This window comes from Lepidochelys olivacea (genome assembly GCF_965140295.1).
Source record: "Lepidochelys olivacea isolate rLepOli2 genome assembly, chromosome: 11".
In the NCBI taxonomy this organism is placed as follows: domain Eukaryota; kingdom Metazoa; phylum Chordata; order Testudines; family Cheloniidae; genus Lepidochelys; species Lepidochelys olivacea.
The window spans coordinates 13,134,170-13,151,294 of NC_140421.1; the positions used below are offsets into that span (position 1 = coordinate 13,134,170).

General features: G+C 35.9%; 1 protein-coding gene and 1 long non-coding RNA gene across 2 annotated transcripts in view; one reads left to right on the forward strand and one right to left on the reverse strand.

Annotated features, from left to right (window-relative positions):
- The window catches only part of LOC311528257, a 33,959-nt gene that overhangs the window by 12,692 nt on the left and 4,142 nt on the right, over positions 1-17,125 (forward strand). The gene's annotated exons all lie outside the window — the stretch shown is intronic.
- ZNF148 (zinc finger protein 148) overlaps positions 12,799-17,125 on the reverse strand; it is a 41,251-nt gene continuing 36,924 nt past the window's right edge. Inside the window, exons 6-7 of the mRNA XM_084643053.1 lie at positions 15,241-15,359; positions 12,799-14,988 (exon numbers count right to left, since the gene is read on the reverse strand). Coding sequence (XP_084499179.1) covers positions 13,393-14,988; positions 15,241-15,359 — 1,715 coding nt within the window. The 3' untranslated portion in view covers positions 12,799-13,392. The remainder of the gene's footprint in view (positions 14,989-15,240; positions 15,360-17,125) is intronic.

Below are 17,125 nucleotides of genomic sequence, written 5' to 3' on the forward strand. Positions count from 1 at the left end.
GTATTTAAATATTTTTGAGAGAACAGTGAAAATGAGAAGTGGTAAGCAATATACTACAGAACACGCTCTAAAATTACATATGGTGTGGTGTGGTATAAATAAATTCTCTCTCTCTCCAACCTGTAAAGCGAAGCTCCTTAGTTCAGCTGTGTGGGGGGAAATATAATTAATACATTAAAACATTTCTAAAAATGTCCTAAAATATCTTTGTTATACATAAGAACAATATGAACTTGAAGTTTGATATCTTGAGTGGTTTCAGGGTCCCTATGGAAAGCCAGGAATCTCCCCTTTCCAATAATACAGAACTCCCATTTCAAGGTTATGAGATAACAGTCCTAGCAGGACTGAATATTGTTCCTCTTAGACTTTAAAATAGAAATATCTCCTTTCTCCATAAAATCATACTATGCCAGCCATTTGAAACTGCTCAGAGGATTGGAATGTGGAGGCAGATTAATGGGCAGAGTCGATGAAGCGATAAAAAGATGATCTACAACGAGAGCAAGCAAGCAGGCCGAGAACAAATTCTGGGGGCCAAGAAGTGTAGCAGATCAGACAGCAGAAAGCAGATTCTTGAGGTGCGAAAGATAGTAGCAGACAGGTTAGTCAACAAGAAGGAAGTGAGCCATATTTAAAATGGCTACCAACTTGAGTGATCATCATTTAACTAAACAGAGACTGGGAGCACTATAAGTGGAGGAAAATGTGAAAAATATTCTTACTTACAGGCATATTAATAAGGACCGTCACAAGGTTCACCTTCTGCACCACATGCAAAGCCCTTTGACCAGTCTTCTCTAACACGCACAGCAATGTGCATATTTTAAAAACAACCTCAAAAGAAAACACTCCACTACACACACAATTCTTGCCCTGGAGAGAGGATGAGAGAGAGAATGAACCACATGTGATGGAAGTTTAATTTGAACTAGCCTGGTGCTTTTGATTTAACAACAGCAAAGTCCCTGTATTTCTGCCTTTGTGAGGTGGCACTAATAATCAGATCTGACCATGAGAAAAAATCATATAGAGGCAACTGTGAAAGCTAACGTGTTCAGTGTCACAGCTTGTACTTCTGTACCTGTGCCAGCTTACCTCTCTCAAATAACAGTTTATAAGGTTATGCAGCCTAGGGAATATTATCTGTTCTGAAAGAAGGCACTGGCTAAAATAGAATATTGGTGTAATGAACTGTGTCAGCAGATAGAAATGTAACTTGTGGCTACGGTCATGAATACACATGTTTACAGACCAGTAAGAGAGCTGTACTGGCATAGAAGATATTGTAAGATACCAGAGACGTGTGTATGCTTGCAGAACCACAGCCGAACTGCTTTGCTAATCAGTGGGTAGTAGCGTACGCATCCGATGACGTGAGTGTAGCTCACGAAAGCTTATGCTCAAATAAATTTGTTGGTCTCTAAGGTGCCACAAGTCCTCCGTTTCTTTGTATGATCTGTTACAGTATCATACTTTGGCTCTTGTGTATGTGATGCACAGAAGCACTGGCCAACAAAATGAACTCCAGCTGGGAAAATGCTAGTCAGGCCAGAAAAAAGGAACAGTTATGGTTTGGTGATGCTGGGATTCAGAACACAGGGCCAAAAGCCGCCTTGCAATACACCCACAAAACTTCTGCTGAGTGCATACAACAGGGGGAAAGAATCAGTCTTTTTCAGAAAGTGCATGGCTGCTGACACCTACATAGATCAGTAGCTTGGAGTGGAAATTTGGGTGGGACCCAAATTATGGTGCATGGGCAATGATGAAAGCTCTGGTGTTACAGCGAATCATTGATACTGCATGTTACTGTGGATTATTGCATATTATATTTGAATACCAGGGCGCATGATTATAGGGGAGTGGTGTAGATAGTGCAGAGAAGGGATTTGAGAGCAGGGATGCTGGGTGCTGAGCTGCTCAGTGGAGAGGAACGAACCCTGCAGTCTCACAGGCAGGTACAGGTTAAGCTGGGGAGGGGCGCTAATCAGCATGCTTGTGGGGCCTGGCTCTCATCAAAGCCATGCAGAGCTGGAAGAAGCTTGAGGTGCTGAGCGGAGGCAGCAGTGGGACTGACAAGGCTGTTCCACTCTGCTCCCTCCCAGCCATGGCGTTCTGCAGACAGGCCAAGAACCACCCACTCTCCAGCCAGGAGTTTCTGATCCATAATCACAAGGACCTCAACTTCTGCATTCACACAGGCTTGTACTTGGGAGGGCCTGCGTGCGAGCTGGGTGGGCGATGGTCCACCGATGGCTACACCTGTGACAGACAGATTTGGAGTGGGATAGGTTGCACAGAAAATGTAGGAAATAGAAATTATTAGTGAATGACCTTTAGGAGGAGGAGGAGGAATTAAGTCCTTAGCAAAGTAGAGTATGAACTTACAAATACCATTACCCCAACCATCCAACACTTGTGTACAATAAGTTAAGAGGCGGGGGGGGGGGACGTGTCTGTGTGTGAGAGAGAAATCATAGGCTGGTGTGCGTGTGCATGTGTGAGTTAATAGGCTGGTGTGAGTGTAGGTTGCACTGCTAAATTATGAGGAAGACAATCTAGTGTCAGAAAATTAGCACTGATAAATGTTCACTGGGAAAATGTTCTAACATCCTTTCCTATAGTGAAAGGCAGCTTAAGCATCAATTATTCTTTTTTAAATGTCAATTATTAGCTGCCATCAAGTGTGTTACTAAGATATTCCACAGAGCTGCTCTTGTTCATGTAAGGCTTCAAGGCACTCAGATAACAATGATGGGCAAGGTACCACTTGGTTCGAAGTTAGATACACAAATGAACTACATGTTTGTTTTTTTAAAGAAATCAAATTGCTTGGAAAGGCTCTAACAGAGGAAAAACCACTCTGCCTGTTCCACACTATCCTTAGCATTGTATTTAAAAAGAAACAACCGCCCTCAAATTTGAGGCAATCACAGCCTGAGCAATCTAAACTTTCGCCTGCCTTTTCTTGTACCAGAGAAAGTGACATAACCACCTTTGACATAGGCTGAAAGAGTCTATCCGTTCTAAACATCACAGTAGGGAAGGAATACAGGATTAGCTCACAGTATACGATTGCTGAAGGCCCAGAGCTTCCAGAGCACTCCCTGTCACCACACCGACAAGCTTCCTTCCTCCTGGCCCAAACCTTAATAGAGTAAATGAAGGGTCCAGCTTCTCTCCCTGTAGTCATAATTCTAACCTGCCTCCTGAAGAAGTCCTTTTGAAACCACCAACCACTCAATAATGACAAGAACTTGGACAACTTTCCTACCTCCGTAATAACAAGTATCGCTGACCTGCCCATATTAAACTTGTGACAAAAGGGCTCTCTGGCTTTAGCACACAACTCCCTACCTAGACTTGTATCTTTCAAACTTCCCTGAACAAGCAGCTCAGAAAATGAGTTAATGCAGTTCCAGGATACAATGATTCTGGTATACAGCTGCAGCTGAGGAATATATACAATATGGTTGTGGATTTTTTTAATTAACCAAGTGCCCAAACCTTCATAATGACCCTAAAAGCAGTCCCAACCACCCACAGTCCTCTGCAACTTGAGAGACCTGGTTCTATTCCCGGCTCAACCACTGGCCTGTTGGGTGATCTTGGGCAAGTCACATCCCTTCCTGTGTCTTGGTTTCCCAATCTATAAAGTGGAATAGTAAAACTGACCTCCTTTGTAAAGCTAAAGGAACAGAACAGGATTAACACCTTCGCAAAACTATCATGAAAACTTACCTACCCAGGGACAAAACCTACACTCATCTAGTCTTTACCACAATTATAATTTAAAAGTATTATGTTTTACTTGCCTGTGAAAAAATCCAGGCAGGTGGATGAGTAGAATTTTCAAGATTGGATTTACCAGGTGACATTTTACCAAACCATCATATTTAATTCCTGCAAATGATTAACAGAAGTGGACACATCTGCACACATCTGACAGGTTTAATAATTTAAAGCATGGGTTGGATGCTGTGATAGAGCATGTAAACTTGAAGGAGAGCCCTGCAGTGGAATAGAAAGGAGGCATACAGGAAGAGGCCACTTACTTGAAAGACCATTCCAGTGTTGCTGGCTTCACCAACTTCTGAAAGGAAAACACATACCTGTTCCATTTTTAGTCCCTCTCAAAAAATTGTTGGTTCCCAATGAAAGACTTGCACTTGTTTAACTCCATGTCTTGAGAAATAGATTAGACAAAACATCACACTAGTTACTGTAGGAAACAATCATCCACTGGCTTAGGAAGGGTGATGGATGAGATCAGTACTAAGTCTATTCCAGACTCTGGTAATAACCAGCCTCCACTTATGTGAGTAGATCACTGGAGTAGAGCTTCAGCATGGTTTATCACATGAAGTAAAACGAAAATTCCAAGTTAAAGGAACAGGGATTGTATCCCTCTAAACACATGGAGCACCAATTCTGACAGGTCAGGCTGCTAAGGAAGTCATATTAAGAGCAAGATGATTACACTTCTCTGTATAACCATAGCAAATATTAAAGATAGCTTAATGTGTTATTCTCTTTGCAATAATATTGGCTCAGTGAACAATTAGGGGATATTTGTATTCCAACTTGGTTTGCAACAATTACTACTTATAAAAGAAAACTGGGGTAGATAAATATATATATTACATCAAATTATTGACAAATGTCCCTATTTTCAAGATCACAGATCTACACTATTTCACAATATTACATTTAAAGCACGAAAGCCAACAGTCTTAGGCTATCAAGTTCAGATTTAAATGTTGCCTTTTTTCCAATAAATAACTAAAAATAAGTATCACTAAAGTAAGAAAATATAACAGAAACACAGAAAACAGATCTGCTGAATAAGGAGGTGCAACTTTCTCAGTCATATTTCAAAGTACGCCCACAAGATTTGTTTTACACATTTTTAAAATTATGACTGCGATCATGTTTACATATCTTGTGTGGTTCTTTATACATTGTTTTCTTTACAATGCTATAGGTGTACATTTCAGTAAAATCACAACAGAAGTGATGCACCATATTTATATGTATAGTGTACTCAACCCATATTTATTGGATGCATGTTTCTCGTTGCTTGCGCAACCATGTAATGGTGCACTGACTGAAAGCAATATGCATAACAGTACTTAGACTAAAAAGGAGTGGAGTAAGAAGAGTCATACTAGCTTTAACTCAGAGTTTACATGACTTTGTGTGTTATCTTTACATATACTGTGATATAGCTATCAAGTCTACTTCTTATGCAAAGTCAAACAGATTTCCAATCAGCAGATCTATACATTTCTCAAAATGATTTTGTTACTGGAAATGGTCTTATAATTATATACCAAAATCATCAATACTAAAAACATTTCAGTAAAATAATGCCACTAAAAATATGCAAAGTGACTAGAGATTAGCACTAGGGCTTGCTTTTATTTTTGATCACAAGATTTATTCTTCCTTATAAATGCACTATGCTAGGATTTGCAATTCTTCTGATGGATTCTGCTTCAATGCAGGAAGAATACGCTCTATTAAATTATATATTACACACACTGTGCATTTTTTATCCAGGATATTCAAAACTTATTAAAATTTACATTTCTGACATATACAGTTAAACGTACTAAGACCTAATTCTCATTTACACTATGGCCTCCAGTGTACATAAAAATCTGTCTCACTTATCTTTTGCTATCCTACTCCTCAGTAATGCAATCAACTCAAAATTTCTGAATTAAAATTAGTGGCAAGTGTGGTAATAATGTTCTACATCTATAGGAGGGGAAAAATCAGGAAACAAGCCCTATGAAAATGTGCTGTACCCCATAATCAAATATTTAAATATTTCACTTATTTGTTAAAATTATCCACATCATTTCTGGCATACTTGATATATTTCTACATGCCTTTGTCTGCCATGTTAAGAAATCAGATTTTGTCTTAAATCAACTAACATGAAAAATACCGCTAAACAGTTTAATTCATAAAACAGTATTCTATATTTTTATTTTTCAAACAGCCAGTGACCACATTTAAAATGCATCATTTGCAAATATAAATTATCAAACTAATAGATTAAAAATTAAAGCAAATAACGTAATTTCCTTTAGTATCACAATACATAAAAGGGTATTATAAACCCAAAATGGCTAAGTTAACCATAAGAAAACAGTAATGTCAGAAGCAATGAAACCCATTAAGCCACTTAATGAATAAATCAATTCTAAGAATACAATATCATTCACTATGACTATGCATAAAAACCATCTTCCACTGAATTATACAGGCACAACAATCCAATCGTTCATGCCATATTTTGTCAAGCAAAATTTAATTTACAATCACAGTCAAATGAATAGGAATAGCAACTGCCGAAGTATTTTAAAAATTGTTTTTAGAAGAGAAATAAAGGCAGAAAAACGATCTTTTAAACTGTATTGTTAATCAAAAAATTCATTTGGCCAAGCCTGCTAACCAAGTCATTTTATTCTTTTGATTTTAGAGCAATACAATGCACATTTCTTTTTTTAAATTCCCACTCAAGTAAACAAAGCTCCCATTAATTTGAATGGGAGCAAGATCAAACACTAAAAACTAAACAATTCTGGTTAAATAACTTCCCTGCAAAATATTTTTCACCTTTCTGAATGGATTATTAAATTTAAATGCTTAGAGACTGCTTTGAAATGAAATAACCCTTTTATACTTTTTTGTTTGACAACTCTCTCCCTCTCTCTCTCGCACACACACACACACCCCCCCACCTTTGTCATGAAATCCCTGATCTCACAGGAACTAAGACTCATCTCCTAATTTCTATCAGAAACATAAGGAATTTACAAATTCATACTTTTCAGGTTTATATAAAACCATCTATTATTTATGTACAATTTTTTTACAGATGGAATTTGAGGGTTTGTTTTGTTTTGTTTTTTTTACACAGACAATAAAATGGACGGAGCTGATGATGTAGGTTAAAAGAATACTGTATTACCACTGAAATAAACCTATTATCCTGCCAAAAACTTAACTATAGGGTGTTGGTCTTTTTTTAGTAGTTGAAATACAAAGAAGGCATATGGACTTCAGGAAAATAACACTGTATCAGAAAATGCACTGTAACAGTGTTCCTATATATATATATATATATATATATATATATATTCAAAATCATCATATTTCCAGACTCAATTTAGCACTACATAGTATGCCCTTGAAATAAAAGGTCACCTGTTTTATTTGGATACGAAGTTCCCTTCCAGGCAGCATTAAAATAAAGACAAGAGTACACAGACAAAATCCAGTATAATTCATTTCTGACAATGAAAATTCCCTCCATACTGTTGCAAAATTCCTTCTACTGAAACGTTTTGCTACAATAATAAAAAGCATACATTACATATAAAAGATACCAGTGTACTAAAAGTGACGGAAGTGGACTAGCAAATCCTTCAAAGCACATATTATATAACTGACTAGCATTTAAAAACATTTCTCTTATAAAATGTAGATCATTTACATTTATAAATCTGTGTTTTTTCTAAAGCAGGGATGACTGTGTCCAAATAGCTATGCCACACTCTACCATCCAATACCTAGTCAGTTCAAACTAAAGTAAGTTTGACACCTTAATAACTGAATAAACCCATCTCATCAGTTGAGGATAGCTCACACTTAAAAGATTAGCACATAAAATGAACATACAACTTGTAGATTCACTATTTAGCTGTATATGAATTATGAAGAGAACTATTCCTTTATATTGGAGCCCCAAGTCACATCAGGTCATATCAGGACTTAAGGACTCTGAATTAAAGTACAAGAATTGTCAGGAATCAGCACAGAAGCAGAAAAGTATCTCTATTCCTTTAAAACTAAACTTTTGCAGTCTTCCTCATCTTGCAGAAGTGAAGTAAAGCCATTCATTTTTTACTGAAAGCGTGTACAGACGAAGTCATAAATCTAAAGACTGTCTCCTCTGTGACTGAAATTGTGCTGTGTAAACAATGTTATATGCTCCAACAGGAGGACAGTTGAATTTATTTATAAAAAATGATTAAGAGTATTGATTAACTCAAACAAGGCTATTAACTCCAAAACTATTTTTGGAACTATCCTTATGCTACTTGTAAAGTTAGCACTGTCATGTATTATTGCTTACATACAGTACAACATCATATGCCTTCTAACATAAAGCAGTACTGTGATTAGTTTGTATATATTTACAGAAATTTTTGTGGGTTTGTTTTTTGTTGTTTTTTTTTTTAAACAAGCTATAAAAACATTACATACTTTACAGACAATACAGATTTCCACATTGGTACTCAATTCAAACAAATGGAATGCAGAACAATAATCATCATCATAAAGGAAGACTGACATAAGTCCTTGATTGTCAAGACACATTTATATTTATATATAAACTCTAACTGTGCAGAATCAAAGATTCGATCATAGGTACATCCTTATTTGATAAATCATATTTACAGCAAGATATTGCATAAAAAAATAAAATAATGTTGTTTACACAATTTTAGCTTTCCATCCATTGGATTAAGGAAAGCAAGAAACAAATCTTAGAAATGTTTGCTCGCCTCAATTTGTGTATCCTAAGAAAAGAAATAGTTTTTAAAAGGAAACATAAGGTTTTTATATGCAGAGTATAACAAAAGCAACTATAAAATTTATTTCCCTGACTTAAAGCAATTTAAAACTGAACAAAAGTTCAAATTTAAACTTAAAACGTGTTTTTCATTAACAGTAATACTTTCTTAGTACATGTTCTTTGCAAAAGTGAATTCTAGTTTAATGTGTTACATGCTTAACATAAACATGCACCAACATAAAATGAATGAACTTTCAAAATTACAAGGTTTCCATTTAGTAGAACTTTTAACACTAATAAAGCATACAATTATTATTTTGCCTCAGTATTAACCACATAATTTGAAAGTCCACATGTGTATTGGTACCAACTCAAGTACCATAGCACAAGCATATGTCTCCCTGCTAAAGTTTCCAAATGTATTCCCAGGAATATTAGGAATTTCCCTGCAATTTGTAATGAATTACAAAAAAAAAAATCTAACAAGAAAATTCAGTTTGCAAATTTACATACACAGAATAATGCAATACTGCAAAATTCAGAGTAGATTATTTGGGTCATTTTCAAATTTTTGCTGCACATGATGAAAACTTAAAAATATTCAAAACAAGCATGGAATATATTGTTTAATCCAGATTTTTCAGAGGGAAAACCAAACATTTTTGAAAAAAGCCACAGTAGTACCCCATTAATGCGCAATGACGACTTGGAAAACCATTACAAATGACTGAATTTTGAGAAGTAGCAAGTAAGCAAGCAAACAAAGGCAAGGATATCACATCACAAAATGTACTTCGTTCATTTATTGCGACAACTGTAGTTAGTTTTCATTATACTACTTCAGAGTATTCTGATAAATGTTCTGTAGTATACTTGGTTGAAGTAACAGTCATTAAAGTGAGACCTCACTACAGTACTTTACTATTAATACTTTGCAGAGTGGGGAGAAAGCAGATTGTATGTGTAAGAAATAGGGGGTGCTTTGATTAGCAATCAGTGAATTAGAAAGATTTTATTGTATTTCCCCTTTATCACTGAACTGCGCCCTTTCTCAAAACATTGACAACCTACAATATAAATATAAAAAGTAATAAAAATGTTAAACCACAATGAGTATTTTACGGGTTGTTGTATTTTCTTCTTGCACCATAATTTTCCCACAGGCAACACCAGGAGACACACAGGGCCATGAAAAAATTCATCTTAAAGCCTGATTTAAATTCTTCATATTACTGTTTATAAGACCAGTGTATAGTAGTACACAATGCTATCCTCCTCTTCAAACTTTGTCATTTATGATTAACTCACTCTCATACCAGTACAAGAAAATGTAGATGCTTACTAATATACCTTTGCAAATCAATTCCTTCATTAGTAGTTATAATTGTGGTAAAACATAATAAAGGACTAGTGCTAAAAGGGATTCTGCCTAGTAATTTAGGCCCAAAATACTATCTATTTAAAATTATTATAGTCTGGGAGTAAATGTCCTCAATTTTCTAAATATATATTTTTCATTTATCCTGATTCTGTCACAGAAAAAACCAGCCACAAAAGATCCCACACCTTACACACACACACATCCACACCTTTCACAACCTCTAAAATAATGTAAGAGCTTCTATTGTTGGCTTGCTGGGATGTAAATGCTATTCCCAAAAGTGTGCTAACTTAATAATGGTGGTAAATGAACAATGTAGTGAATAAAAAGTCATTTTCATTTTTAGTTCCCTCAAATACATAGGGGGCACAGATGAGAATAAACATCCGTCAGATCAAAAGGGGGGAACATGTGAGTGTGTGTTAGGATGTAAACAATAAAATATGTTGAAGAGAAAACTATTTTTTTAATTGATGAAATTGTTAAAAAATACAGGCTTATCTAAAGAGGGAAATTTACTGGCAGAACAATACTGGTATGACTATAGCAACAAAATCATATTGGAAGAATTCTGCTGGTAAATTTCTCCAGGTAGAAAAGGCCTAAATTTCCATGGATTAACTATTAGCACGCCCTCTAACTATATGTATAAAGTAGATCTACAAAATAATCACCATGGGATAGAGTGGGGACTTTACATCTTGCCTTATGTCACAGAGCACAGCTGTAATACCCCAGGAACACACCAGAGAACGAACTGTGACTCAGAGAACCACAATTCCTCCTCTGGGGAGAAGCAAGTTATTTCACCCTTTGTGTGAAACACCATACTCACCACTATGCACAAAGTTAACTATTCTGGCTAGTGTGCAGAGAGTGGAGTCAAGGTCCCCCCCCCTTCTCACAACAGAGTATCAGCAGAGTAGCTCGTGCCCTATTCAACATAGCCAGTCATCAATCTGGCAAGGGCCTAGTAGGCTTTACTCCCTCTTATTTCCTGTGTGTCCAACTAAATGCTGTAATAATCTAGCCCCAAAGGAACTTTCTTAAAACAATGGTAAATAAATGGTCATATATTTGCAATGGTAGGATATTAAACCAAAGATGCCGATGTAGATCTATGGGGACAGTGAAAGCTAGGATGTGATGGAAGTAATATTTAATGGAAATGAGGTATCTTCTTCATGACAGGCTGTTTCTTGTTGTGAGTTAGGTGCCATATACGTGTGTATGTCTATGCAAGTAGGACAGGAGACTCAAACAATAATGTAGAAAAAATTCAAGGGACACAATCAGGTTAGAAATATTCTTTTAAAGATGTTTCCTTATGTGTCACTAATATTGTACAATGATTTCGCTTTTCTCCCTGGATGTTTATTTTTCTACTTAACTCAGGGCCAAATCTTCAGACCTGTTACTGTAAGAAAGTGGTAGGGAATATAACCTCTTGCAGCATCATAAAACAGCTACACATTGGGCCAACAAATCCTAAGAATAGTTAAGGCCATCACAGGGCAATAAGAATCTGGTCTCACTGTATACAAATGAGTTATGCAGGAAGCTCATGTAAATGATCTCCCTGGCCACTTGAGGTGCAGTCTATGGATTCCAGATGAATTTTCTTCCTAAAATGGGCCCAAGGGAGTTACTGCAGCTACAATGATGCAAAACAATAAAATGTGGTTACTATTTTGGGAATGGGTAAGTTGCACTCTCCCACTCGAGTCTGCTGGCTGGGGAGGGTGTTCTTCTTCAGGATGGGGCTCAACCTCCTCTCCAAGCTGATGGTTTTATTTGAGAGATGTCAGCCAGTGATAGCTCTGTAAAGGGATGTATGCATCCATATCTGTATCCCCACTTAATGGTTAATCAACCTACAATGTTAGGTTTAAACTGCCTTAAACTACCTGAACATGTACCCTCTAGGGAAAGGTGCAAAAGAATGAACATGAAGTTCAAAATTTTAAAATTGTTAAACTACACAACACATTTATGTTACTCCAATCTCACCACCTTAAAAATGCACACAGAACTATTTATCGTACCTTACTGTATACTTCAAGCCAAAGTACTATTAAGAAAACATATTCATGGTACAGAGATAAAGTTTGCAGTTTATTTATACTGTGAAATGCAACAAAAGCTTCTGATCATTCATCTATACTGAAAAAAAATTCTGTTCACTAGCATTAGTCAACAGTTTTGGTTGGTAAAATTGTAATGAACATTGTTCATTAAGAAATCGCTAAAAAGATATGAAATTAGAAGGCCCACTTCTCCAGCTTACAGGGATGCTTTAGTATTTTTAATTATCTGAATTGTCAAAGTTCTAGACAGAGAGAATTAAACCAGTTTTTACAGAAGCTAAGAAATTCCAATCTCATTTTATATTAAAAAATAATAATCAGTGTTGTATCATATGATAATGATGCAGCCATATCAGACCTAAAAATCTAAAATAGTTTTTATTCTTTGAGAAATCAAAAAATATCAAATAGAATCTAAGTGCTCTTTGTTAATCACTGTGAATGTGCAGGGTAAAGTACAATTAAGCTTTAAAATCTCAGAATACACAATTTGTGTAAGCTTTATGTAATTGGGAATGTAATCTACAGAGTATTTTAACTAAAACTTCAAAATCTTGATATCTGCATCTGAAAGAATCATAAAAAGTTATGTCTAGGTTCAACTGTACAAAGAAATATGCAACACACTTCAGGACTGAAGTAAATGCATTAGCAGACATGTATTTTGCTAAAAAAGTTTTTAAAGTATTTTAAATTAATTAAACTTTTAAATAATGGAGTTAGTCTATAAGAATTTATTATTACTTCTTTCCTCCAAAACACAGCTCAGTGTAATGCAAAGCAAAAATAAAGGGGATATGGCATATACTTCATTTTAAGAGAGAGGGAAAAAAAGGTATTTCTATAGAATACACCACTGTGGTTTAGCCATAATCTCTTGACATTTAAACTTTTAGTTTATTCTGTTTAGTATATTTAGATTCCCTGCTGAAGAGCAATGACTACACTGACAAGCTTAGAAAATGACAACAACATGACAATTACTGTTCTCCCAAGAATGTACAATGAAACCAAATAGGAAACTATTATGGGAGGAAACCTTACCTTAGGTTTTTTGTTTTGTTTTAAATTTAAGTGTATGTAAAAGAGCAATTTTCTGGTCTCGAACAAGTGAGTAATAAACTGCCTTTTATAGGGGAGACAACATGTAAGGCAGTTCAATGATTGGTGACTAACCAAAAATGAAGTTACTGATCTTGCTATATCAGCTTACTTTTGTTATAACACAACATTCTTAAAAGCTGTACAGCACTCCATCTTATACAAAGCAACACCACCCTTGACAGATCTGTTCTAAAGTGCCAATATTATTTACAAAGATTTTTTTAGCCAAAAGTCTGGCCCGTTGCGGCATCCGGTGAAGAAGTCATCCCAGCTCTATTATCATTTACATTCACCAAGGGAAATTCAGGGAATTCAGCACTTGTCCCTGGCCCTCGCAGGTTCACCTGTCCGTTGGCAGTGCTAAACTGAGGTGATATTCCAGCTCTTGCTCCATGGTATTGAGCTCTGAAGGGCTGCTCAAAGGAGCTCATTTGATAAGCCTGATGGACAGGCTGTGCCTCTGCTTTCTTCTGAGAAGTCACTTGATCCAAGAAGTCCTGTGTAGAGGAGGAGGAAGAATGATTTGCCTCATCACCTGAAAAGGGAAAAGAGTGCTGGGAATCAGCAACCATTAGTCCAAAATGAGACTTGTCTGGAGTTGTTCTTAATGGAGAGTTCATTCCTGATCGAAAGCTATTGACAGGTATAGAAGCATAGACCTGTTTGTCTATGGAAGAGAATGCTGGCTGGCTTGTAAGAGTCTGGTTATCAGTCACAAAATTAAGGCTTGGGTTGTTCAAATAGGCATCATTTTGGCTAGTTCTATCCAACGCTTGTTGTAGAAACTTTGAATATTCTTGTAACATACTGGCTTTATCTGATGAGGAAGCTTGAGAGCTTGTTCCAACAGTTTCAGACTGGGTGACCTCAGATACTTCAGAAGAATTGATTGATATACTGGAGGTCACCTCAGTATCCGTCACATTGAAAGATATTTCATGTTGTCCATTAGCCTTGTGGGAATAATGATCTAGTAGGGTTTGAAGCACCTCATCTGGAATGACATTTTTGTCATGGTTACTTTTAATTTCCACATTCAGTGCCTGTGAATCTAATATGGATGCTGTGGTACTTTCATCAATGACACTTGCTACGGCTGCCTGTGTTACTGAAGGTTGAGATGCTATAGTACCTACATTCAGGGCATATTCTCTACTATTATTACTAGCCGCTTGCAGATACCTCTTTTTCTTTAAAAACTGCATTGCGTCATCATAATTAGTGCTGCTGTGTACAGGTTTACTGGGTCCTTCCTGTAAAGTATCAACTTGGTCAATGTCAGCATTACCATCTGCGTCCAATAAACCTTGTTTATCCACAAGATCAAAGGCATACTTTGAAACCTTGTTCTCTTCATATGTAGATAAAGGTGAAATGGTCTGACTTTGCTCAAGTGGCTGTTTTAGACTTCTCTTACTATTAACTTTTTTGAGAACCAGTTTAGGTGGGTGTATTTCTCCAGAATTTGCATCTTCTAAGTGTGACCCACTGACAGAAGAATGTGGCATCTCAACAGCATATTCTGCCACCATATATTCATCCTTTACTTTAGCACTGGCAGAATACAAGGGCAAGAAGTCATTTTTATCTTTCTTCTGTTCTGATTTATCTCCAATTTCCTTGTCCACAGACTTTGCTTTCTCTGTTTTCTGCCTTTTCTTCTTTGGCAAGGAGCTATCTTTCATCGGTGTAGAGAAGCCAGGATCTTCCTCGGATGTCAAAAGGCCAACTTTGGTGGCACTTCTATTAGGTTTCTTATCACGGCTCTCATGGCACATACGTTTATGTTTCAGCACACGGTCAGTCCTGGAAAAGTACTGCAGAGGATATTTTAAGTTAGAGAAAAATATATAAATAAGAAAAGCCAACTTTGATTGTAAGATCAGCCACTTCAACTGAAGGCTGCTCTACAACATACATTCAGTTTGCATTAGTATAATTTTTTTACATCAATTTGTAGGCTTGTCAGACTTCAAAATCTAGAGAAATTCTTGTGTGTATTACTCTAGAATCAGGTTTGTTATTTCAGTTTTTAAAATAATGTGAATTATTTCAATTAACCATCTTACCTGCAAACAATATTCACACTGGTAAGGCTTCTCTCCACTATGAGTTCTCTTGTGCCTTTCCATATGATACTTCTGTATGAACCTCATACCACATTCATCACAGCGAAATGGTTTTTCACCTAAAAACAGTCATTATATTAAAATATAGTTTAAACAAAATAAAAACAGAAAAACAAAGGGTTATTCCACATGATAACCTTGGCAAATATTACTAGCCTCTACTGGAAGTAATGGAGAAGAGGATTTAGTATGCTCCTGTTGAAAAAGCAATCTGTGTTCATTCATATAAGTCTCAATTTTCCCTGTATTCACTAATATATCAAGAATACCATGAAGGAAAGCAAAAAAGGGAATTATATACCAAGAAATTCTAATTAAAAAAGGGGAAATTTTAAGTAACCAGTTTCTATTGCCATCTCTGTTCCCTAGGTGCAGATATGTACTGTAAATCCAAAGTGTTATTTAAGATTGCATAGGATAAAAAAAAATTTTCAAGGTCAATTGTTGCCAAAAATACATATTTAGGACAATGAGAAGACTGTACTGATGACAAGGCCTAAATTCTCTCTCTTTTCTTGCACCATTTGACACTATTTTCCAAAAAAGAAATTCAAGTTTTCAAGATGTCAGTGGTTAAAAAAGTTTAAAATATCGGTGTTATTTTCTATAGTTCTCCCTCTTCTTTACCTCCATATCTGTATGAAAAGCTGAAATAATGGCCCTAAATAATTTAAGAATTTTGGTTTGATTTCTAGAATATTTCCAATAATAAGTAAAAGGCATGTTCACTTGACCTTTTCTTTTGGTAATTAAATTAAAAACAGCAAATCTCTGTAGTTAAATTCATTCTGGCAAATGGAAATGGAAGTCTTTCCCTTTGTCATATTATTCATTTGTTCAGACAACATATTCTGAATGCTATTTCCACTCCTGTGCTACCTATACCTCTCACCTAATTTGTTCTTAATTAAAAAATAAACAAAATGTATAAACATCCATTCACATTATAAAGTAACTCAGATGATCTCTCTTTGTTTTAACTTTTGTCCTTTGTCTGATGAAGCCTAAAAACAATCTACCTGTCTTGCAGAGTGTCTCTCTTTTACAGGAACTCACTGTTATTCAATGGAATTCACCTGAAGAGCAGGACATCTCTTGCATTATAGATGTAATATTAAAGCTTCAAGACTGTAGAATAAAGGCAGAAATCTTGTCTTTTTAATAACTGCAAAACAATCTGCAAAGCTAAGGCACATTAGTCTTTATGAATGAATGAATTAATTACACATATTCCCATATAAACTAGTTTCTTAAGAAGACAAAATTACTGAGATCCTGGTATTTGTCCAGGGGAAAAAGTTCCATCTTTCATAACGGAGAGAGACTGGGGCAAAATTAAATTAAAAAAATAAATTAAACCAGTATCATCTTGGCCAATAGGGTATTATAATACAGCGTGGATTCTGTATAGATGTAAATCTCTTCAGGAAATAGGAATTACAGTATCTAGACATAAATAATATATCCCAGTCCTACCACTTCTCAATAACCATATCTAAGTCTCTGCATTATCTGGTTATCTTTTTGTTCTCCAATGTCAAACTTATTTATTGTTGTTGATGTGACTGATGGTTCTTTTTTCTGAATATTTATTATGCAATCTTGTGATTTAATGAGATAGAAAACAGGGATTCTGCTGACAGCATCTGCCAACATGGTTTTGGTCCTGGAAACAACGCAATATTTTTTATTGCAGACAATACTGGCATCCCTCTGTTTCTAGAAGTAAGGTTTAGATTGTTCCATCCTTTCCATCTGAGCTTATGTGATACTGTGTTATCTGTTCTCATTATTACTAAGTTATGAATTTGATACTCAGAGGTAT